The sequence below is a fragment of the Neodiprion fabricii genome, chromosome 7 (genome assembly GCF_021155785.1).
Source record: "Neodiprion fabricii isolate iyNeoFabr1 chromosome 7, iyNeoFabr1.1, whole genome shotgun sequence".
NCBI classification, from domain to species: domain Eukaryota; kingdom Metazoa; phylum Arthropoda; class Insecta; order Hymenoptera; family Diprionidae; genus Neodiprion; species Neodiprion fabricii.
The window spans coordinates 12,266,055-12,291,569 of NC_060245.1; the positions used below are offsets into that span (position 1 = coordinate 12,266,055).

Genomic DNA, 25,515 nt, shown 5'->3' on the forward strand with positions numbered 1-25,515 from the left:
TAGCTCTTTCAATAAATAATACCATTTCAGGGTTGTCTAAAAGTTGCAAATTTACATTAGTATGCTTGAGCATCGCGTCAAAAGCAAGCCCCGGTGCAGTGTAGTAGTGCAACGGATCTAAATTGTACGTTTTGAAGCAGCTAGCGCGGAAATTTTCGAAAATATCGGCAAGCAAAAGAACATCGGTCTTTAAATACAAATCTAAGTAGCCCCCCAATGACTCTAAATGGAATTCCCTCCAAACAGTTTTCGCGTGCTCGTGATCGGTGTCTGAAATATTTGCATCGCAGAGGTGCGAGTAGAAATGCTTCTTTGCAGGTAATCGCGGTTCATCGAGTTTCCCCCAACAATCGACGTATTCATAGGGAAAAACGCCTTTGCGGGTCATCAAACCGAACTGAGTCGGGTTATTATAAAATTTGCGTGTTATGTGTTTATCGGTATCAGTCAAATATTTGGAAAGTTTATTGATGCTGCTGGCCATAAATCGGAACGAATCGATGAATCTCAAGTGCATCATTGTTCCATCAACGCGTTTCGTCAAGGATATATATTTTTCCTTATTTATGGGTAGCAGTGTAATTTTACCGGGAAAAGTTGACGCGAGGGATTTTATTAAAAAGTGAGAATCGTAACCGGACAAATTGTGGAAAACTATTGGAATTGTGTGCGACTCTCTGAAATTTAAATTACACCGATTATGAGCAGGACCACGATATTTACCCGTGAAGTGACAGTGATCGTAACACTTTTTCTCCTCAGGCGTAAACGGTTTTTCACAAATATAACAATTCTTTGCGCGCATGTGACGATCGCGTTGCACTTGGGTAAGAGACTTCATCGGAATTATGTTTTTGATGCGTGACTCTACTTGAATTGATAAATCTTTAAGCTGTTTCATAAACCAATCTATGCAATCGACACCGCGTTTACCGTGGAACTCCGATAAAGTCTCATCGTACGCGCAATGTACATAGTACGCTACACTGTGCGGGATATGCTTTTGAATTTCACAAGTCTTACGAGTTTCAAATTCATCTATAGGTTCAGGGATCGCGTATACGACAAATGGAACGGTGCCTTTGTTTTGAAAATTGGAAAATACTAAATCTTTACACTTGGGAAATTCCATGCGTACTTTATTTAGCATAATGCAATCTTGCCGATGATTGTCGTAGGCGTGTTTCACGCTAAAGTGGCACAAACATTTGTCACATAAAAACAGCTGGCCATTATGATCAGACAATGGTTTGCTCACCAATCGGGAAAGATCTTTAATCCAAGCAAAGTGGAATCTCGGTGCAAACTCACCAGTCATATCGTCTTCCGGATTACTCTCAACCATTAGAAGATGGATCGTGTCAATGTTTACGCTATGCAAATATTTACTCAAATAAATTGGCACGATGGCGCTTTTATTTGATTTTGCATGATGCGAAAAAGTTTGAGATTCTATACCATATACATTGATACGCAAATTATTCAATCTCTCAAGCTTTTTCACATCATGTAGAGTAGCAGGGAAATTGATACCTGTACAGTCCAACTCGGAAATATATCGATGATAACGGCTAGTCCTATCGGTGTGGGTGTTGACCGGGTGGAGGGCTGCTGTGACGGACCAGAGAAGGCATCTTTCGTCCTCGTTCCTCACGTTAATCACAGCCTTTTTATGTCGAATGTCTTGAGGCAGGTCGACGAATGTTGAAGCCCCCGCGGTGAGAGGCTGATAGCGATTGATATTTACAGTGAAGTTATGGATCTCAATCATACTCCAGCCGGAATCGCGTTGCTCGAAATCTTCCACCTTTGACTGCAGATCACCCCGTGCACGTGTAAACCAACCATTTATATCGCTCGATGGGAGGAGAATCGCCACGTTGGAGGTGTTGAAACTCTTAACTTCGGTGGAGATCTCTTCGTGCTTGGCGTTTTCGAATTTGCACGATAATATGAGGTTAACCTTCACATTTCCCTCCTCGCGCAGTATCAGCTCCAACTTCTTGGTGACGACGCGCTGCACATCGTCCAGAAAGGCGTCCAAATTTTTATGACGGAGATTTGTGACAACCCCCGTTCTGATTCGGCTGGCAAAAGCGCTATCCACGTCGTCCCATTGTACACCCGCAGGAGTACCGATATTTCCACCCGTCACCACTGTGCGCTGCTGCAACTGCTTGATCTTCGTCACCCAAGATTGCAGGAGTGCGATCGTATGTTGGATCCGTATTTTCGCACCAACGGTTGTTCCTCGTTGCATGGAAATATCGCGCAGAACTTGGATTTTTGCAATTCCAATATCAGTCCAATGATTGATGACAGCGTCATTCTCTTCTCCGGGTGGTTGCTCTCTCAGCAAATTGTACGTCCCCTCCATCTGCTCCGCAAGTCCCATATACGCTTCGACTGCCATGACTTTGACGTTGATATAAGCTGAACTTTGTATAACTTTTTTGACTTGCACGTATTGTGTAAGACTGACGAGTCTGCATCGGATGTGTTGAGCTTATATGTATATAGACCGATAGATCGCAAGAATTTGGGAACGGTGCGCACTGCGTTCCGCGCATATCGGAGGATAAAATGACGTCAGAGGCGACGGGGTCCGCAGTCCCCCTCCCACCATCCCTAAAGTTTTGGGTTTTATGAGTCGTTAAGCAGCGTGGGCCATGTGGTGGGAAAAATCGGTCAACGAAAAGCGGGTGGCGAACAGTGTGTGGTGTGAGAAAAATCTTATCTTGCCCGCTCTTCACCGGATGGTATGTGCACATGTAGTTTTGGGGTTTTACGACTCTTGATACCGAGCAAGTCCGAGCCTGCACATCCCCAACCATATTAGCGTGGGGTATGCAACGGAAAGCTGGCGAGCTCTTGAGAAAATTATCTCCTAGCTTATACCGCCTCCCCCGCGTCACTCTTTCGTCTCTATGTCACGTGGTGCGTGCTCTACGAATGATTGGCCGGCTGGGTTTTGCTCGGTGGAGGGCGGGTGCGAGTCCTTTAGTATTAATTCGAACAGTGGTTTGAAAACTTCTCTGGTAATTTCGAGAAATCCTTCGTGTTAAAACAGGCGTTTTTGATAAAGTGAGCTGTGAGAAAGAAAAAAAAATCGGTGTTCATTGGAAAAACCTCAAGACTTCAACGAGTTTATATTTTTTTGTGAGTACTTTATAGAATACACATATATATGTATGTGCTGCTACGCCAATCCTCTTACGATAATGTTGATTTGAATTCCGTAATGATTATCGCATTTGATTAGTATGTTAACAAAAGTTTTTTTCGATTTGTTTTAACTTTTCTGTATTCCCTATCATCGTATCCATAAAAATTCTGGAAAAATTTCAGAATCATATCGAAAAAATATGAACGGACAGAAAAAGGGGCCATCAGACTCCCCACCCCATTCACCACCACGATCGCCGACATATAAGCGGGTGTGCAGAGGGGCGGCTTATTATGAGGAGGATAATGAGGATGAATTGACTGATAGTGATGCTGATACGCTAATTATCAACCCCGAGCGATGTATTGACGATAGTGTTGGTGATGATCATCGCGAGTTTGAACATAATTTGGCTGGCGAGCATCATCTCGAATCATCATCGAGTGATGTGGAGGATGAGGAGGAGGAGGAGGAGGAGGAGGAGGAGGAGGAGGAGGAGGAGGAGGAGGAGGAGGAGGAGGAGGAGGAGGAGGAGGAGGAGGAGGAGGAGGAGGAGGAGGAGGAGGAGGAGGAGGAGGAGGAGGAGGAGGAGGAGGTGGAGGAGGTGGAGGGTGTTTGGAATGGCGGTAATGACGCACGCTTCGAATTCGGTTTACTTCTGGATCAGATTGATGAAATCCGTGAAATCCTGGGAGACATAGATAGAGCTGACGATGATGGTTATTATTCGGGCGAGGATTGGTGAGTAGCACCACATTAAAATAAAATTCTAGTATCTTCCACACCTTCTCCGTATCACTCATTTTGAATAGGTGGGAACTTTTTTGAATTGGAGATTTATCATGCATATAAATGATGAGTGCAGCAGCATCAACTTTTCTATTTCGGCTTGCTCTTTTTACAGATTTTTCATCGCGAATCAATTTTGGAAAGAAAAAAAATGTCATCTTATTCGAGTGATGATGACGACGAGTGGTCGAGCGTTGATTGGGGCGAGGATGAGGAGGCTGAGGAAGAGATAATTATAGGCTTTTCCGAAGCAACACGCGTGTTCTCGTTGGAGGAGCTTCGGGATCTCGTTGAGGATGCGCGAGCTGCTCGAGTGAGACCAAACAGCCAATATTATATAAATTACGGTGATATATGTATGCAAATAATTGTAGAAAAATGGGCGAATGAAACTGTCGAGTTTTTTTTTTCCAATTTTTTTCATTTTTTCGAACACTTTGAAGTGAAAAACACAATTTTTTGGGAAAAAATCGCCTTGTTTGTTATTGCGAAATCAAAATTATAGACAAAAAAAAAGAAAACTCGACAGCGTTACCTGGGAAAAACTATTATCTAACGAATGAACTTTGATTTTTTGATTTTCGATGATCCAGCACCAAGTTATGAGGGGCACCGCAATTCAACTCTTTTTCGAGACACGTCCGAACAATCGCTGCCATTGCCGTATTTTTTAATATTTCTTTGTAAAAATTTGATGAAATATTCTTCGAATGTCATACTTCAATGTACCATTGGTTGAGTAAAGAAATTTTAACTACGTCGTCAAAAAAAAAATCACGAAAACATGGCTTTTTTCGTATGATTTGACCTTACCCCCCCTTAAGAAATGTTTCTTGGAATAATGTAACGCGTCTGCCCTAAGAATCTTGAACTATAATCAATTTGTTTAGTCTATTGATGAAAATTGAGGCACATTTGACTGGTCTACATACGCTGGTAATCGAGGTGGTACGAGAGGTTCAGGTAAACGGTAGACGCTAGCCGAGGTGTTTCTGAATCACAAGACGGATAGCCATATCAGGCGATAGATGAAGTCATTGGGATCAGAATATGGTAGTCATCGGTAGCTGTTGTCCCTCGGCGGTCGGGATCGTTATCGTCCTGGCACCTTGTTTACTTGCACAGAAGCACGAGATTACAGATTTCACAAATAAAGAATTAATTACTGGTAGTTATTACCTATTTTGTATCGAGTTTATTTGGAGTACTCCACCAGAGACGCGTTTTCCGAGAGTTCGCTTTATTTGTGTGCCCTTGTGGCGGGGTGACGGGCTGTTCTAAAACACCACGCTACAGCACACATACCTATGCACTTACTAATTTGTAACGATTTAAAAATACCGCGGGTAAAGTCAAAGCAAAGAACAAAGGAGATTTGGCTCATGAAGCAATCACGTGTTATATACCGTGGTTCATCCCACATTTCTTCTGGAAGATGAAACTCAACACTCTCTCTCGAACGGTTCATCATTGAAACAGAAGGTGTCAAATTCAACGGATATAGTGGTGCAATATCACGTCAGCACGTTAAAGTCTAAATTATCGGGAGACAAATCTTCAAAAATTTGAATAAAACAATGGAATATCCACGGGCATGTCGCCATTAACTACCTGCCGCGGAACAACGATTGAAGATTGAAGAGAAGTAATCCGTAATTAAAAAACACACTTTGCAGTGGTGGATATTATTTACAAATATTATTTATTTATATACTGACGCTGATGGGGTAAGATGTTTTATGTTTACAATTTTACGCCTATATACACCTATTGTCCATAATTTATGTAGAGAATGAGTGAATCCCTGAATGGAAGGATGAAAGCATATTTAACATGTTGTTAGCTATAAGTATAAATGAGAGAATATGAATCAGGAAAAAGATTAAGCATACTTTTCAGGGCAGACAAATAAAAATAGTAATCTAAATAATTTCAATAAATGGTAGGTAATACAACTTCCACTAACTGCTGCATAAGTTGTTCATCTTTTTTTTCTCACTCCACACTTTTTTTGACGCTGAGCACGTGATTTCACTTTTGTCTCTCTGTAATGTATGTGAATAGTAAATAGTGAACACTCGAATCACATATACATTAAACGTATACAATAATCAGTAAATACTTGTATCAAGTTATAAAATCTTATTTACTTACTTTTGTAAGTTTGTATTACACATACTTCCTGCAGTTCCCATTATGATTTTTGAGGTTGTACAACCGGCCGCGCACGATGCTCGCTGCTCGAATCTCGACACTCGCACGCACGCATACATTCGTATATGAAAGAGAGAGAGAGAAAAAATGGACGAATGAATGATAAATTTATCATGCCACGCTAATGCAAGCATAGGCAAACAAGGAAAAATATACAAAATAAAGTGGTAAAAAATGAAAATACAAAGAAAACATAATAAAGTAAGAGATACAATAAGAAATTCGTAATATAGCTGCGAGAGACTCGATATAAACAAAAATATAAAATTAAGAGAAATAGAATTACAAATAAAAAAAAAATAAAAAAAAAAAAAATAATGATGAAATAGATGGTCAAACGGCGCTGAAAGTAAGATTTATAGTATATATCTCTCAAGCTAATAGCTTACATACCAGAGCATACTTATTACCGTTCTAAAGATGAAGATGCACTACTACTGAATGCTTTGAAATCATGTCACGTTATCGTTCACACTGCCGGGCACGGAGATCATGTTTCAAACTTCAAGTCGAATTTTGTAGTAAACAATTATAGAGGCGTTGTTTAAAAGAGATTAAAGACGTCACAGAGGTAATATGGGAGAAAAGAGAATGCCAGAAATAAATTGAGGACAGAGCGAAGGATTTTTGTAGGATTGAGGTACGATGCGAAGGGATGAGGAAAGAAGGTGGGATGGCGGCTCGAGAGGGGTGCAATGGAGGTGCAGCTGGTGTTAAAAACTGTTGCAGGTAGAGCGGGACTTTATTCCGTAGTGATTTGTACATCACAATGCCAAAAAAATATTTGCGTCTCAGGGCAACCCGAAGTCACGCCAAACGCTCTCTATAGGGAGAGATGGACTCGTCCCTGCGGACATTAAAAATAAATCGTATACATTAGATTTGTCCTTAAGACGGCCAAAATCGAATTTTAATGGTCTCACCCACCAAATTGGTTCGTAATAATTAAAAAAAAAGTTATAATTTTAAAAAAAATTTCCCTTTATATTTACCCACCGCTAGGAAGCCTTACTTTTTCCCATAAGAAAAGCATTGATTATTCGTGATTTTTAATCTTTTTTTTACCACTGCCCTAATTATCCGCTGAAAAATCGTGAATTCTCAGAAAATGTTGCCAGTTATGTTACCTTTTTGTTGAATTTTTTCGAATTCGATACAAGCATTTTTGGGCTAGATCGATCACATCTTTATTCTCTGTATGTTGCGAAAAACGCGGAAAGAAGAACTTGGTTTCTCAGACGGCAAATTGCAAAAACTGATTGTTCACCACCTAGAGCCTACGGGCTACCTAAAATTCATAAACCGGATACACCGGTAAGAATTATAGTTTCGTTCACAGACAGTCCTACCATCAATCTAGCTCGCTTCCTCAGTAAATGGATTGGTAACAACATTGTCCCTCCTCTGTCACGTGTAAGAGATAGTTTTGCTCTGGTTAAATCTATCAGGAACTTTCGTCTCCCACCTGATCATGTGTTGGTTTCGCTGGATGTTGTGTCATTGTTTACCAATGTTCCACAAGATCTAGCAATCAATGCAGTAAAGCAGCGTTGGCATCAGTTGGTGGACACGATTCCTGTCCCACTTAATGAACTCATAATAGCATTGCATATCTGTTTTAACCTTTAAAGTGCATCACGGGTGTTTGACACCCGCAGAAATGTTTAAGGTCCCAAAAACATTACTTAATTTGAAAAAAGTGGGTATATGTCGTCATCTACCTGCAATTGAGATCACTAACTGTAAGTAAAGTAGGTTAGTATATTTTGGTAAGCGTCAGTATACGAACAGATGCTGCGCAAAGTAGACGTTCTAAAATCCGCGGATGTCCGACACCCACTGTGCACGTAGTGGGTGAAAAAGTGTTTTTGGAGCAAATTTTTTCTCTGTTTTAGTATACGTAATTAACAATAATTTAACGTAAGTACACTATCGAAAGTGAAAAAAATTTTTTATTTTCATTATTTAACACATTTTTGCTTTGTAGATGGCTTATAGCCTACGACCACGCTTGTTGCGTGAAACGTTATTAGAAACGGCAGACGATGAAGAGAATTTTGGCGGCCAAGAAAGTGACGCAGAAGAAAATTACTTTATTTTTTTATAAATAATACTTTTTTATACGATCCTTTTTTATGTGATCCTTCAATATTTTGTATTATTTCATTATTTCGATCCTTTTTTTATTAAATAAAAACATGAAAATAGCTAAGAATTGATGTGTTATTTTACCCGAAAAATTGGCACTTCAAATGTGCAAATAAATATCTTTTTTGAAAACATCCGTATTATAGTATTTTTTTTCTAAAAGTATAGTATTTGAAGAGTACCATCCTAAATTTTTAGCTGAAAATATTTAAAATTACGCGAGATACAATTTTTTAAGTAAAAAAATCCATTTTTTCCATTTTTTTTCTTTCAGCAATTTTTTTTGTGTTATTAAAATAAATAAATAATTAAAATACCTACTATATAATAAAATATATATGTTAAACTATATCGGATTAAATTTTTGTAACAAAATATTCGATAGCGGCTGAGTAATTAACGTTCAAAGTCTCGCGGGTGTCGGACACCCACGATGCACTTAATGATCCGCGAAACAACGATGCACTTTAAAGGTTAAGGCTGTCATTTTTAAATTTAATCAGAGCAACTATGCTCAAACTTATGGTTTACCGATGGGCTTGCCTCTCTCGCCAATTTTGTCGGATTTGGTTTTGGATGATCTTGAACAATATTGTCTCAACAAACTGGACTTCAAGCCTCCTTTATATTTCAGATATGTAGATGACATAATCACAGCTGTCCCTTCTGATAAAGTTGCAGAAATGCTATCTTTCTTCAACCAATTCCATCCGAGATTACAAGTCACCTCGAAAATATAGGGTAATCATCGAATTAGCTTTTTGAATGTTCTGATCATTAATGATAACCAGCTCATTAAAACTAACTGGTTCCATAAGGCTACCTGGTCACAAAGGTACTTAAATTTTCATTCTCATCATCCCCGATCTCACAAAAATGGAACGATTTATTGTTTGGTTGATAGAGCGATTCGACTTTCAAGTATGGAATTTCCGTATGAATACTCTCTAAGTATAAAATCCAATTTGTGGGTAAAAGTGCACATGATTTATCCTCTATGTTTGATTCTGGTAAGGACCCTTTACCCCCGTGTATGCGTTCTTGTGTAGTCTACAAAATTTCCTGCAACCAATGCAACATGTCCTACATAGGTCAAACAAGTAGGCAACTACACACCAGGATAATTGAACATAAACTCAATATCCATGAACGTGTGGATAATTATACTACACTGACGAAGCATGCCATCGATTTCGACCATTCATTCAATTATTCTCAAGCCAGCATTATTCACGTTGAACCATTGTATTACAATAGGTTATCGTTAGAAATGTGCAATATTGTTGCACATCCCAATTCTGTCAATCGAAAACATGATATTGAACATCTGAGTACTATTTACACCTCTGTGATACACCCATCGTGAATATCTATTACCGACTGAGCTTGCTCTCAATTTTACCTTCTTAACAAATTCTGGTTTCTATTTAACCCGTTGACTCTGTGCGTGCTCTGATGATGACTAATATCGGTCTCCCCCCACTACACACTGGACGTTCCACATGTTCAAAAGTGCTCCAGACTCAAAACCTAAAACGGTCGCTGTGTGTTTTTATTAAATTAACAATAAGGATGAATGCTCAGGAGTTTCGTATCGCTGTCGTAGTTTCTTTTTTTTTTTGTTTTTTTCAAAAAAATCAACTTTTGTGTTTTATTTGATTATTCGAACACGCATTCACTACATACTAGTGGTTCCTTTTCTTCGGTAATTGAAATTGTCAGTTCACACCAGGTAATTCCTCTCATTCATATTTGCATAAAGATCCCTGCTTATTACCTAAACCTTTCATATTTAATTTTGTTATAACTGAGTTGTACATTATTTTATTATTTCTGTTCGTGACAGATGTTTTAAATGAATTGATCTGAGGAGGGCCCCCATCAGGGCTGAAACGTAAACACAAAAAAAGTGTTTTGATGTTCACGACCTTCATATCCAAGAATAATATTATTCAACATTGAAAATTGATGTTGAGAATGGTATAACAAATTCTGCCACCTCGTTTACATATAGAGAAGAGCGGAATTCCATCAGGACTTTGCGAGAGAGAGTCAGAATTAGTCTCGGTAATGGCTTCGTGTATGACTTCAGGTGAAATATGTGAGAAATTGAAGATAGGATGGTTTTGAGGAAGAGGTTCAACTAGCTGAGAGGAGAAAGCATCCGGGTAAGGCGAGTGAGAAAAATATTGGCAAAAAATGTATTTAAGTCTTCAGCTGGGAAAAAGGAGAAGGGGGAGAATCCACAAGGTTTGGTCAGCCCTGAGTACGCAAGCTGCTTTTACAGGTAAGAAGGATCTGTGATCGTCAAGAGCTTACGCTCAAAGAAAAGTTTTTTTGCCAATTTTAGCTCGGTGGATAAAGAGTTACGATAATCACGATAGATAGACATGTTTAGTGATCCTCCTAACCTACGTACACGGTGATACAAGTTATTTCCAATGCTAATTTTTATTTTCAGGAGTTGGTTAACCATGGCGCGATCGATTTATCAATCGTCCTGGTTTTAAACGGGGCATGTTCGTCCAATAACTGCTTGCGTACGTTCAAAAATGCATCTGCGAAATCATGAATAACAATATTATGATCGGAACTATAGTCACACAAAATATTGCGATCAAGCTTGCAGGGATCTATCAATGCGTTGACATACAGTGTGTGATTGAAATGTTTAATGTCTCGTCTACGGATCAGATGTTTTTGAGGAGCGCCTACGGCAGAATTGTAGGTGAACGCTAGTAAATCGTATCCTGCGATGAACGGCGCATCTGACTTTATAAATTCTGAAATCTTTGAACGACAGTCAACAATCACAACATCTAGTCAACTATCAGCAGACCCCGAGTGGAAAGTAGCCTCAGAGTCGAGAATAAACAAACTGTGTGCTAACGCAAAGTCACACAGTGCTGCCGATTCGAAATTTGAACTCAGTAGATTACAATTTAGATCACCAGTGATGATTATATTGTTATACGACAGAAGGAGACGGGTGAATATATCAGAAAAACCATGAAATAAGTTTCCTTTCGGTCGCCTGTATATGCAGGAAAATAATATAGTTTTATTTAGAGAGTTTCTGATGCCTGGGATGATAAATTTAGGCATGTCGAGAAATCCGCAGGAGAGAGATGTAATACTTGAAAACAAAGTGAATTATGAATGTAGCATGCCACTCCTCCTCCGCGCTTTCCCAACGGATCATTTCTGACTAGATTATAATTCTCAATTTTAATTAGATCATCTGAAATATTTTCATGCAGCCACGTCTCGGTGATCGCAACCATATGAAAGAAATTCATTGCAACGTGTGCAATTATTATTTGTTCGAAATGTCAAACGAGCGAGTTTGCATCAAAGGATAGGACTTTGAGAGCTGATTGGTTGGTGATATTTGTATTCGTTTCAGTAGTAGCGGTCGGAGAGTGAGATGGAAGTCAGGTGAGCCTGGCATGGTCAGCTTTTGAGTTTATTACAATAATATTAGCACCATCGTTACGACGTACGTTGATCTCTCCGAATCTCCACTATACATGTTTATATCCTCGACTGAGTGCTAGTGCCGCAGTCTGTTTCAGTAATTGATTGGTATCACGTGGTAACAATTCATTAATGAAAATGGGATTGGAACAATCTATCAAAAAAATCTCACGACACGTGAGAGATTTCTCGGCCCGCTTCTTTTCAATAATGAAATCACGAATACCTGTGGGACTCATTTTGACAATAAATGAAAGCTTTGATCGAGCACGGGAGTGTTGTTGTATCGTGGATCCCACAGCTTGAATATCTCTCTTGAAAGCTTTACGAATTTTGAGAATGTCCGACATGAGTCGCTCAATTTCGAGAGATGAGAGAAATTTGTTTACGATTTCTTCTTTGGATAGAGAAACATCAGACGGAATGCTACCGAGTATCAATTCAGCAGATGGAGGGATGAAGTATGTTGACGACGCTCTGCTCGAAATTTGCTCAACCGGAGATCAAATCCGTGCCTGCTCATCTCTTAGATTTGCAGTTTCCGTTTCGGAGATCAGTGCATGATTTTCGAGAGCACTGAGACTACATGAAATGCTCTCTTGTGCAGTCGTCAATATTAATACATCTTCACGAAGGGATGAGATGGACTGAGTCACGAAATTTCACGGCGAGTTTCTGCAAAATTTACCCACATCGAGTTTGTAATTGACGAGAGCTCAGTGTTAAATTTATGATTTAAATGTTGCAGCTGTTTCGCGATTTAGCCAAGAGAAGACAGTTCGGAAGATTTAGAATGATCCAAGGAGCCAGTGGGGGAACGGGGAGTAATAAATTATCGTTGCATAGAACATTGCAGAGAGCAGGAATCGCACATAAATTTACCGGCTAATTCTACATTTAGCGGATCAATTTCGTACTTTGATATAATGCAACTATGCATCGTATTAATTCTCTGCGCATGACTCTGATATCACAAATTTTACAAACCTGAGACATTGTTAAAGATAAGAGAATACTGTAATAAATGAACACTTTATTACTCTTTAATATACTTTGTTTTATCATTATCACAGAGGAGTACACTTGGCGTGTGGCTGGTATTTCTGCCATCTTTTTCTTGTCTGCCGTCTTTGTCGCGTTGTCGCTAGATAGCTACAAGTTCGATCGTGACAAATACTTACAGAACGTTGAAAAATTCAAGTGAGTACAGATATCGTAGGTAGCCGGTAATGAAGAGCTCAGTTGAGAGATAATAAGATAGAACCCAGAGATTTGTATTTGCCTTACTCCGAGGAGCGAACGTATATGAGAGTATATTTGGTCCTCTCGTGTTGGTAGTACACCAAGAGCGCTTAGGCTCGTTGTATGGTGAATGGGTGTAAGACCCTCGGTATGTGTGTATGGGCACTCGGTCCCGTGTAAAATGAAAGACACTCGGGCCATACTCATCTACCTTACTCCGTAGAGCGAACGTGTACGAGAGTATATTTGGGCCTCTCGTTTATGTGCGTCTCGTGCCGTGCGTTTTCTCGGTACGAGAGAACGTACGGGCTCTCTCGCGCACGACGTCACTGACGACCGTCACTAGACGGGCGACCGAACTGGACTGTTTTTTAAAAAATGCATAATGCGCGCCCGCCTCCTCGTCTACGCGAGATTTGGCATCCCTGCGGAGACGAGTTGTTCAAGCGCGGCTCGCATGGAGATCGCAATGACACGGGCACAAACGACGCTCAGGCACTGAACAAAGAGCAAAAGCTTTAGATAGAGAGAGAGCGCTAGCGTCACGTATTTTTTATTACGGATGTCTACTTCTACGACTGAACTTCGTTCCCAGCGGATGTCCTCCGATCGCATACGTTTTTTTGATCTCAAGACTCGATTGACGGATGCTTATGAAAAAAATTACAGAATTCCATTACTAGAAGACCTTTAATGTGAATCAATTTGGGCGCGAAGGGCCACTCCAAAGGTTCTGATAAAAATTCTAGAGATTAAAAATGGTTATATTTCGAAATTTGGTCGATGTAGCAAAAATTTTTTTTTTCATTTTATTTCTTCAAGGGTATATCACCCTCACGAATGATTTGAGATTTTTGTGAGTTGTGCGCGACTGCGAAAATTAGGATTTTTGCCCTTTTTTGCGATGCTTTTACTATTTTGACTAGGTCTTGAAAAAAAGTTGTCTAAATAACTAAAGAATATCGAAATTTGCCTTTTCAATATCACTATACCTAACATTCAGCCTAGGCATCTTGTATATGAGAGAATTGAGTTGATGAAATGTCGTATTTCATTGCTAAATATAAGTCGTAACAATTTTTTTTTTTTCTGATGATACATTGTCCTCGTCACTTGATCCTATTAACTTTTCGAGCCTATGTCCTAAATACGAAAAATTTTTGGAGGAGATCATTCGCTTCTATTGTGTTATCCGAAATACCCAGCATCATAAAATTTTCAATAAAATGAAGACATATCAATCAAAAATGTATACATTACGATGAGAATAATGCTGGTATCGATGGAATCAAAGGGTACTGTTGCTGTTGAACTAATGGCTTGCTATCAATTAGATATCGATCTCATGTAGCCGTTCTTGTATACCACCTATCTTACGGCTAGTACTCATCAAAAATAATTTGATCTGCGCAAATGCTGAAAAAATTATTTAACGTGGAAAATGTTTATCCAATAGTTGCAAGGCATACTTTCATAGTTAAGGATGACAGCATCAAACAATTTCTTTCACATATTTGTTCAAAATAGTGACTATTAATTGCGACTAGTAACGTATTCCGTAATGATATGCAGTCACGAACGACGTTCTTATAAGAATTTTTCAATCCTACATATTATTATTATAATTATCGCCAGTATTGTATTTTATTCAGAATATCTGATTCACGATTACACTTGTTGATGAACAGTGGAAATATTTCAAAAAAAATTCTTACAACATTTTTATTTAGCCCTAAAATACGACGATTCATCAACTCAATGCTCTCATATACAGAGTAGCCAGGTTGAATGTTGGGTAAAGTGATATTGAGAAGACAAATCTCGTTATTCTATAGCTATTCGGACAACTTTTTCTCAATACCTGATCGAAATAGTAAAAGCATTGCAAGAAAGTGCGAAAATCGTAATTTTCGACGTGGCGCAATACTCACAAAAATTGCGAATAATCCATAGGAGTAACATAGGCCTGAAGGAATGAAATTAAGAAAAAAAGATGTATTTCATTGACTGGATTTCGAAATATAACGATTTTTAATTCTATCGAATTTTTTTCGGCACCTTCGCAGTGGCCCCTCACGTCCAATTAGTTCACGTAAAAGGTTTTTTGGTAATGCATATCCATAATGTTTTGTATGAGGATCCGTTAATCGAGTCTTGAGATAGAAAATCGGATGCATAAAATGTTACATCTCGACCCCCCCCCCCCGAGAGTGTGGAGGGGGTTATTGACTTATGAACCGCTGGACGCATGTTTTTCTGACTTAAGAAATATTCCCGAACAGGTAATTTGAGAATCCGCAAACATGGGCATTTAGCCTCTCTTAACCAGGGATACCCTTCGATTCCAAAATTTACGCATGTGTTTGAATATGCATACCCTCTGATCATCTCTGATCAAGAAATAAATGGATCAGACTTGGATTTGGAAATTTTTTGTTTCAGCACGTGGCTTTGGAATGCGAGTAGTCGGGGGTAAGACTGGGGTCGACGGTCGAATGTTCGCTTACATTGTGTGGACGGTTCCCGGGGGACCAGCAGATAAGGCGGGACTTCAGCAAGGAGACAAGGTAGTGTAACAAATTTCTTTTTACTACTTTTTCTCTTTCATACCTTTTCTTGGTTTTAAGTGAAATTTTAATTTTGTTCGTAAGGTTTTCATTCAAAAATAAAACCAAAAATCAGTGAATTTGGAACGATGTTTTGATTTATTATTATTTATCATGGTCATGGTATCTTGAATCTGCTAAATCTTGAATTTTTTCTTTATTTGAAGATCTAATTCTATGAGACCAATTTCATTTATCTTACTCAATCCAAAGAAAATTCATATATGGTGAAATGACCTTCTTACGTTCGTAGACAGCATTTTCTCGTGAATGAGTTCATTATATACCGAGATTCAAAAGAATCGCATATATAGTTATCACGATGAAGCGGGAAAGTTACAAATATAAGCATAAACGAGAGAATAGAAAATCACAAACCCAATACTGCGCAAAAACCAAGGAAATTGGATGGAAGCACGTATATCTAACAATAATTTAGTAAAGTTGCCTACTTCTATTTGCCCGCAAAATAGATTGACGGAATATAAAAAAAAATTCAAACACGATTTGAAGGACTATTGCGTAGTAAGATTACACTCGAGCGATAGCTTGTTCCGTACTAGCTGCCGTCGTACATACCAGATTCGATATATGTCACACATGCATCCAAAATATATAAACGTGTTGGGTAACGACCGATCTATTCGCTGATATACTTCGCTGACTTTCAACAAAAAGAACTAGTGGATTTTAGAAGTCATAACAATATATATTTATATCTTCTTTTTCATGATAAACACACTACAAAGAAAAACAAAGGATAGATTGTTTTTTTTTGTACTGTAATTGACAATATAATACTCAGCAATTTCCACTTTCCACGCAAAGGCCTGTCATGAGAAATTTTACTTCAACAATATGGAATATCCATTTCGAAACTAGGGACGGAAGAATATGAAATATTGATCGGATTTTTTTTAATACATCAAAATTCATGATATAAGTAGATATGTAAGGGGGGTTCTGCGTCAATTTTCTTTACCGCCCTCAGCGGGAGCTGCAAGGATGCGTCTCGCCTGTAGTCGGTGTGTTACCGACCTAAGCTAACCTGACCCAACCCATCCTTACCTCACCTGCAAGATGGCAGACTGACGTGCAATATGGCTGACTAACCTACAAGATGGTGGACAAGATGACGGAGCATGTATTCGGTGTGTTACAGACCTAAGCTAACCTGAACCAACCCAACCTATACTAACCTAACCAATGTAAACAACAAGATGGCTGGAGCAACATAGCTGACAATATAACGGAACACGTTACCCACCTTAGCTAACCCAACCTAATGCATGTAAACAACAACATGGCGGACAAGACTGCAAAGCAAGATAGCGATGCAGGATGACGACGTGGTACGGAAAAATGGCAGGCAGAATATAAAATTTCAAAAATAATAATATCGGAATATGTCGAATAGATTCTGTTGTAATATATAGACAAATTCATATTCTTGATTAATGGCCAGAATGAAACTTGACGAGCCATTTATTGGCCAGCGATAGTTTTGCGTAGCGAGACGAGCTCGCGCGGGACCGTACGCGCCAAGATTCAATCTAGCTCTCTCTAGTCCTGGACTCCTTGTTAATAGGACATGCCGCACTGTTCATTATGTAAATAGTTATTATACTCTGATAAACTACATTAATATTAATTGCATAAAACCACACTCCCTCTTTTATATCCACATGGTAGCAGGTCCGTGGTTTGTGGTTTAAATTTAAAGTAGAAGAATATACGCGCAACCAAGAAGATAAAGTGCTAATTTAAATAAAAACGGAAAGAACTGTAAAATAAGTGATGAAGCGCGAGTATAGATCAAATTCAATTTGAAATTTTAAAATAAAGCACATGTTTTCGTGGATAAAACAGATAGTGAATCAAGAACACGAATTAATGGTCAAAGATATTAAGTTAGAAAATCAAACAAAAAATCAAATTCGTCAAGTGTATTTGGAAGAAGCTAAGAAAGTTGTTATTCTGAAAATTTAATATACGAAAATATAAGTATAAGTGAATCGAAAATGGCTAAGCAAGTTACGATGGAAGATATTATGATACCCATTTTTGACGGGGCAAATTATTCAAGTTGGAAAATAAGAATAATGTTATTACTGGAATACAAAAGGTGTAAAGATCCAGCAGTTAGTAATATCACCAATAAGTTTAAAAATAAAGAAGAAGATTGGATAGAAATGGATTTAAAAGCAAGAACGCTAATAGTCAGCTCAATCTCTGATAAACAATTAGAATACGTTGGTGAATGCAAAACAGCATTAGAAATGATGACAAGATTTGATAAAATGTATACGACACAATCAACAGCACGGCAAATAATATGCAGAGGAAAAATCGATGATATTAGATTGACAAATTACCAGTCAATAGAAGAATTTTTTGTAGAGTTTGAAAAATTGACAAATGAATTTAAAGCAGCTGGAGGAAAGATAGAAGAATCAGAAAAAATGAGATATTTGATCAAAGCTTTGCCACCAAGCTACAGTTATATTGGCGACTTTCTTGATATAATACCAGAAGAGCAAAGAACCGTTGATTACTTGAAGTCCAAAATAAAGGAGAAGAATTTGAATTCGAACGACACAAACAATAAAAGCAATGTCAGCACATTTGGTGCAAAAACACAAGATAAGTGCTACAACTGTGTTATACGAGGTCATCACAAGAAAGACTGTAAAAAGGGACAACACAACAACAGAGGAAGGGGTACTCAAGTCAATCAAGGACAGCGAAGTCATCAGCGAGGCTATTACAGAGGTGGAAATCACCGAGGTCGAGGCAGAGGACAAGGTCAATCCAGAGAAGACTATTCCAGCAATCAACAGGGCAACTACTCATCGGAGACTTGGTCAATAGAGGTATGCAAGCCAAAAGCAGCGGACTACAACGTCAACAGAGAAAAACTTAGATATTATAAAATGAGACAGGTAAATCATGTAACAAGTTTCAACGAAAATTATACCGAAATAAGTTGGTTACTAGATAGTGGTTGTACAGACCACATTATAATAAATAACAAATTCTTTTATGATTATGTGGATTTGAAAATTCCGATTGATGTTAAAATGCCACATGGAAAAAATTTGAAAGCTACAAAAATTGGAAATATTAAAATTTTTCTAAAAAATTATTATAATCAGGTACAAATTGATTTCAAGAATATGTATTACGTTGAAGGCATAAGACAAAATTTATTAAGTTTTTTTAAGATAACAACAAATTATACAATACTAGCTAAAAATGAAAGTGCCAAAATTTATAATAAATCAAGACAGTTAGTAGCTGTTGCAAACAAAGTAGACAATTTATACACTTTTAAAAGTTTTATTTCAAAAGGAAAAAATAATACAACGTATGTAAATTCCATAAAAATGACTGATAAAGAGAAATGGCATATAGCATTAGGTCATGTAAATTTTCAATATTTAAACAAATTAGTGAAGGAAAAATTAGTTGATGGATTACCGAATAAAATCGAAAGCACCGATATGAAATGTGCAAATTGTATAGAGAGCAAAATGCCTAATGTACCATTCGAAAATAATAGAACAAAAACTAGTGAAATCCTAGAACTAATTCATACAGATCTAAATGGTCCGCATAGCACGATCGGCTACGATGGAGAAAAAGATTTTTTAATATTTGTAGATGATTATAGTAAATGCACAAGAATCTTTTGTATTAAAAATGAATCAGAAACAGCGAGGTGTCTAAAAGAATTCGTAAATTTGGTAGAAAATAAATTTAATAAAAAAATAAAAAAATTACGCTGTGATAATGGCAAAGAATACTTAAATCGCGAAATTTATGATTTTGTTAAATCCAAAGGAATTGAATTGTTACCATGTACACCCTACATCCATGAATTAAATGGAGTAGCGGAAAGATATAACAGATCTGCAATGGACATAGGTATATAGGTCTAATGCGAGAAGCCAAAATACATAGAAGGTATTGGCCAGAAATTATGAAAACAGTAGCATATTTAAAAAATCGTACAATTGCAAATACGGAGGAGAATAAAACTCCCTATGAAATACTTTTTAAAAAAAAACCAAGTGTAAAAAATTTTTAAATTTACGGAAGTCGAGTTTTTGTTAGAATTCCGGAAGCTTTAAGAAAAATTTAATGGGACGACAAAGCACAATTAGGCGTACCAGTAGGATATATTGAAAATGGATATAGAGTTCTAGTAAATAATAGAGTAATTAATGCTAGACATGTACAAATTGTTGAAGAAAATACTAAAATAATATGTTTGGAAAAACTTGATGAAGAAAGCGATAACGATTCGGAAAATAGCGAATCTAAAACCTCAGATCAGGAAGCGTTTGGAATAAATGAAAATGATCCAAATGAAAACAATCCCTCACTTTCTACTCATCCTCTCGAGGAAAGTAGAAATAATAGAACTAGAATTGATTCAAATCGAAATGATATTGAAAGTGAAAGTGATGAAAATGCAACAGTAAAAAGAACATCACACAGAAATAAAAGTCCTACAAACAGGTACGGAAATCCTGTATCACATTTTATTTATGTTCATTATGTTGATGCAAATGTACCAAATACTTTCGAGGAGGCGTTAAACTCCAGTGATAATAAAAAATGGAAAATAGCAATGGTTTCTGAAATAGATAGTTTAAAGAAAAATAATACTTGGAAAATTGTTGAAAGACCAAAAGATAAAAAAGTAATTGATGTCAAATGGGTCTATAAAAGGAAAGATAATAATGTTTATAAAGCAAGATCAGTTGCAAGAGGATTCCATCAAAGGGAATACACTGAAAATGTTTATTCACCAGTGGGTCGAATGCAAACATCGAAAATTTTGTTGTCATACATTGCAAAAATAATCTATTTATTGAACAAATGGATGTTGAAACAGCCATTTTAAATGGCGATGTAAAATCAGAAGTGTATATAAATGAACCAAAAGGTTACGAAACAGGGGACAATAAAGTTTGTAAATTGCAAAAGGTACTCTACGGTCTAAAAGAAAGTCCACGAGTTTGGTATGACTGTTTCAATAAGTTTATCGAAAAATGAAATTTTGTAAGAAATAATTATGATTACTGTTTATATGTGAAAAATACAAGCAAAGATCCAATATATATATATTAGTATTTGTAGATGATCTTTTGATCTGTTGCGAAGATAAAAAAGAAATAAACAAAGTTAAAGCTAGTCTAATGGAAAAATTTGTTATGAAAGATTTAGGAAAGATTAAAAATTATATCGGAATAAATATTGATTATAACAAAGATAAGGGTAAAATGACTTTAAGTCAAGAAACATATATTGAATCATTGGCTGTAAAATACAATTTAGAAAATTCTAAGTTATACGATACTCCAATGGAGACAAATCTTAAATTAGAACAAGCAAATGAAATCAACGAAAATATAAAATATAGAAATTTAATCGGCGAATTATTGTATATCAGCACAGGCACAAGGCCAAATATAGCTTTCAGTGTAAACTATTTGAGTCGATATCAAAGTTGTTTCGACCAAACACAATTCAAATATGCAATGAGAATTCTAAAGTATTTGTATAAGACCAAAGGTTTAAAACTAACATAATACAATAATATAAATTGTGAAATATTAGATTGCATGGTAGATTCTGATTACGCAGGAGATAATGTAGACAGAAAATCTACAACGGGTTTTGTAATAAGATTATATGGAAACTTGATTTTCTGGAAAACTCATAAACAGAGTACAGTAACAAAATGTTCAACTTTTGCAGAATATACTGCTATGTCAGAAGCAACAACAGAAATATTGTTCATTAGAAATTTCTTAAGCGAAATGTTTAATGTAAAGTTTGATAAACCGATAAAAATATATGAAAATAATTCAGGCGCAATCGCGATAGCAAAGTTTGGAAATTTTACAAAAAACTCAAAGCACATCGAGGTGCAATATTATTATATAAATGAAAATTATGAAAATGGAGTAATTGACATTGTATAAATAGAGTCAAATTCAAATATAGCGGATATGCTAACTAAGAGTCTCGATAAGATAAAATTTATAAAGAATCGAGAATAACTCAGAGTGATTTAAAAGTTCCAAAGTAATGCTCATTATGTTAGAATCAAGATTATAAATTTAAGGAGGCGTGTTGTAATATATAGACAAATTCATATTCTTGATTAATGGCCAGAATGAAACTTGACGCGCCATCTATTGGCCAGCGATAGTTTTGCGTAGCGAGACGAGCTCGCGCGGGACCGTACGCGCCAAGATTCAATCTAGCTCTCTCTACTCCTGGACTCCTTCTTAATAGGAGTTCATTATGTAAATAGTTATTATACTCTAATAAACTACATTAATAATAATTGCATAAAACCACACTCCCTTTTTTATATCCACAGATTCTTTTGCACTAATGGACGCGATGGTGACACTGTGATTAAGTAAGCTGGGAATGTTGATGATGACACATAAACTTTCGGGCGAATTGTTTATCCCAGGCATATTTTCCATTCGGAGAAAGTGTTACAAAAATAAATATTTATAGCTATAGGTAGGGGAAATACACGTAGAATAACTGTAGGATATTTGGAATACACATTTTTGTTTACCAATGGCTACAAATTAATGTCATTTACATTATACCAATTTTTACACAGTACCACTAATCGGATTATATGCGACGATGCGGCTCATGCAAGATCATACAGTAGGCTGAAGTCTTTGGCGGGAATTTTATGCTAGTGTCAAATTCTATTCGAATGTCCACAGGTCCAGTTTTCAATTATTCGTTCTGCTTGGAGAAATCGATGACGATGTGGGGAGCTTGGTTTATACATTCACGCTTCGATAGCAAAGGTTCAGCTTCTTTGTTATAGTAGGCCGTTTAAAACCGGACATACCTATCATAGAGATTGGCATACTGATTATTGGATATGTCAAGATTTGAATTTCCGTGGGGATAATACTGTGAGTGGAGGAAGGGTTTTACATCTCTGATTCGACAACGATTCGGTATTCTTCTGCGGTTCGTTTCTCCTTGCAGTTTGAAATCCCAGAACGTCATATTTCGGCTCCTCCAGCTGTGTCGACGTCTTGACTTCCCATACATGCCACGTCGTTAGAGAGAGCATCGGATACATGTACGTTTCCCAAGAACGAAAACTCATGGATATGGCCGGATCCATGGCAATGTAGTTGAGTAACTGGATTTTCGGTTTATCGGCCAGTTTTATGTAGGGCAGCAACCACTCGATTTCATTAAGGGTAATTTTGAAGTTTTCCGTGGGTGGGGTCTGAATCACCACATTCAAATCGATGTTGAAACGTGTGAGAATCAACTCGTGTTTGCCATTGACGATGATGCGACAGTAATCTTCGGCGAAGCCCAGCATATAATTTGACGGTAGAACAGCGTCGAAATTTTCAGAAGCATCAGTTAGTTCGGTATCACCGCTAAACCAACTGGTATTCTCTAGACTATATGTATTGCTGACCCGTACTTAGGGATAAGTGCCCCTTCATAACGCTGGTGATACCAATATTTTTATTCCGATCAATCTCCACACCGTTCAACTTATAGCGAACTTCCTCAAACAAATGACAATCAGCCGTATCGATCAATTTCGTAACCGCCCCCGCAGTCACGTTATCATCTTTTGTAATTTTTTTCATGAATGTGTAGAAAACTTTTATTAGGCAGTAGACACAACTCTCGATGTTGAACAGCAATGTGGATCTCATCGTTGTTCTGAAAGGTAGATGATGCAAACGACTGATGAGCATGAATCTCAGGGTGCGTGATCGAATCGTCGAATGTTATAGATTTCTGTATTCTTATCGTCTCCTCAGTGGTAATATACACAGAATGCAGAGAATGCGAATTTTTATTTTTCTGAATTCCTACGTGATCGAAGTTCTAGGCTACGAATGAACCGAGTGTTTAGAGGTGTCAGCTTCGTCGGAGATTCCGGCTCCATTGGAGGTGGTTGGCAAGTGATGACGTTTGGCCATAAAGTCTTACTTTTATAGTTGCTACTACATTTCTTTGTCTCAAACACAATCCCCATTATTTCAGAGATTTCACATGTAATCGCACGGTTATGGTTTCGCCGCGAAAATTGATTAATTCGCCGTTGATCAACTATTCTCAGCTGTAACCGATGTATCGACTGTACAGGGATCGGGAGGCAAATGACTTTGGTGGGCACTTCGATGATCTTATATCCTGATGGAACAGTTGGAAGAAAATCATAAATCGTGTGAACTAGACGATCGTTCATGTATGCGCTTGTCGTTATATTGCACTCGACGCGCAGAGAGCTGACTTTCAGTATAGCTACCGGCAATTCAGATCTATGAGTGATGGACTTGGTAGCTGCATTTCTTTGAATCCCAATGAACGTTCAATGCAATTCCGCGGTCTTAAGTCCACCCTTTGATTACATGGAATTTCAGCGCTCAACTCGTTGTTGTTGGCTCGCGGACTGAGGGTAATGTCTTGGGGCAGTACCTTGAATAGAAATCTGTTAATATCTTCAATTTCATAGCTTCCTGTGGATATTGTGATGGATTCTCGATCAGCATTTGACCGCGTTATGCGAAATTTATTACAGCCCTCTTCAATATCACCATCGAATTGAATATGAGCAATTCAACGAATCCGAGAACACAGTTTTTCGGTGATGACAACTCCATTGGGGGGAAATATTGCGCCTCCAGCACGGATGATTCACCCGACAACATTAACGTAAACGAATCAGCCATGACTAACGCTACCCTTTTCATAGTCGCCCGCTGAGGAACTAGAGACATGAATGACCGGAAATCACAGTATTATTATAAAGGGTGAAATCACCCGTTTTTCCCCCTTTTGATGATCTAGTAGTCGTTATAGATAAAAGACGTTTATAAACCTCTTATGTCTTCAAAAAGAATAAGGTTGCTGCGTCAACCAACATTATTGTAAAAAACAGTCTTGTTTCAGACTCAAAACGAGAAACACACATCTTGCAATTAAAGCTTTTTCACGACATTTTATTTGCGCCTTTGATTTTGGCTTCATAATCAAACTCACGGATCCATATTCATTTCCGTAACGTCAAAGAACGTTACACTGGTTTCAGAAGTGGGATTAGGAGTTTTAATCGAGTCAATTCAGAGCGCGAACTTTACCTATAAGCAATAGTCGTATGACACGCTCTCGTCGAAGGGAAAGTGGCAAAGTGGCACCTTCCATCACGGAAAATCCGCGGGTTCCCAAGACAATCTCATCACCTTCAGTAGACCCTCTTCCAATTCCTTCGGCGGTCTCTCAGATTGATCTGTTGAAGATCATGTCCCAACAACAAGAAGCCGCTGAACGTCATCAACAGCAACTTCTCCAGCTGATTCTTGATCAACAAGAGTAGAGAAAACAAGAACTCGCTATTTAACGAGAAGAACGAGAAAGGAAACTTGCCTCTCAGTTGGAGCAGCGGAGGCTAGATAGAGAAGCTCAAGAACGTTCCGAGACCAGTCTACATGATCTGTTCCGGACGACTGTGGCAGCTCTTCAGGCTGTCCATCAGGTTAACGGCTCAGGAGAACCGGCCGTCACCCCTTGAGGTTCCAGAGTCGCTTCTCCGCTTCCCTCTCCTGTTCCCTCTCCGGTTCCCGTTCCCGCTGCTCAGAAGGTCCAATATCCAGGACGATCCCAGGATGTTCGTGACTCGAGGTCTGTGCCTTTTATTGGGGGGGGGGTAGATGAATCCCCAATTTGTAAGACAAGAGTGAATGATGAGGTTGGTTTTTCCAAACCTCTGTCTCAGGTTCAGCCTCGATATTCTCATTTAAGTCAATTAAATAATCCAAGATTTCCTGGGGTTGTTTCTCA

The 25,515-nt window shown here is 37.9% G+C and overlaps 1 protein-coding gene across 1 annotated transcript in view; it reads left to right on the plus strand.

Moving 5' to 3' along the window:
* LOC124186843 (regulating synaptic membrane exocytosis protein 1) overlaps nt 1–25,515 on the plus strand; it is a 1,552,625-nt gene that overhangs the window by 1,294,955 nt on the left and 232,155 nt on the right. Inside the window, exon 12 of the mRNA XM_046578894.1 lies at nt 15,479–15,603. Within this exon, the coding sequence (XP_046434850.1) occupies nt 15,479–15,603 (125 nt within the window). The remainder of the gene's footprint in view (nt 1–15,478; nt 15,604–25,515) is intronic.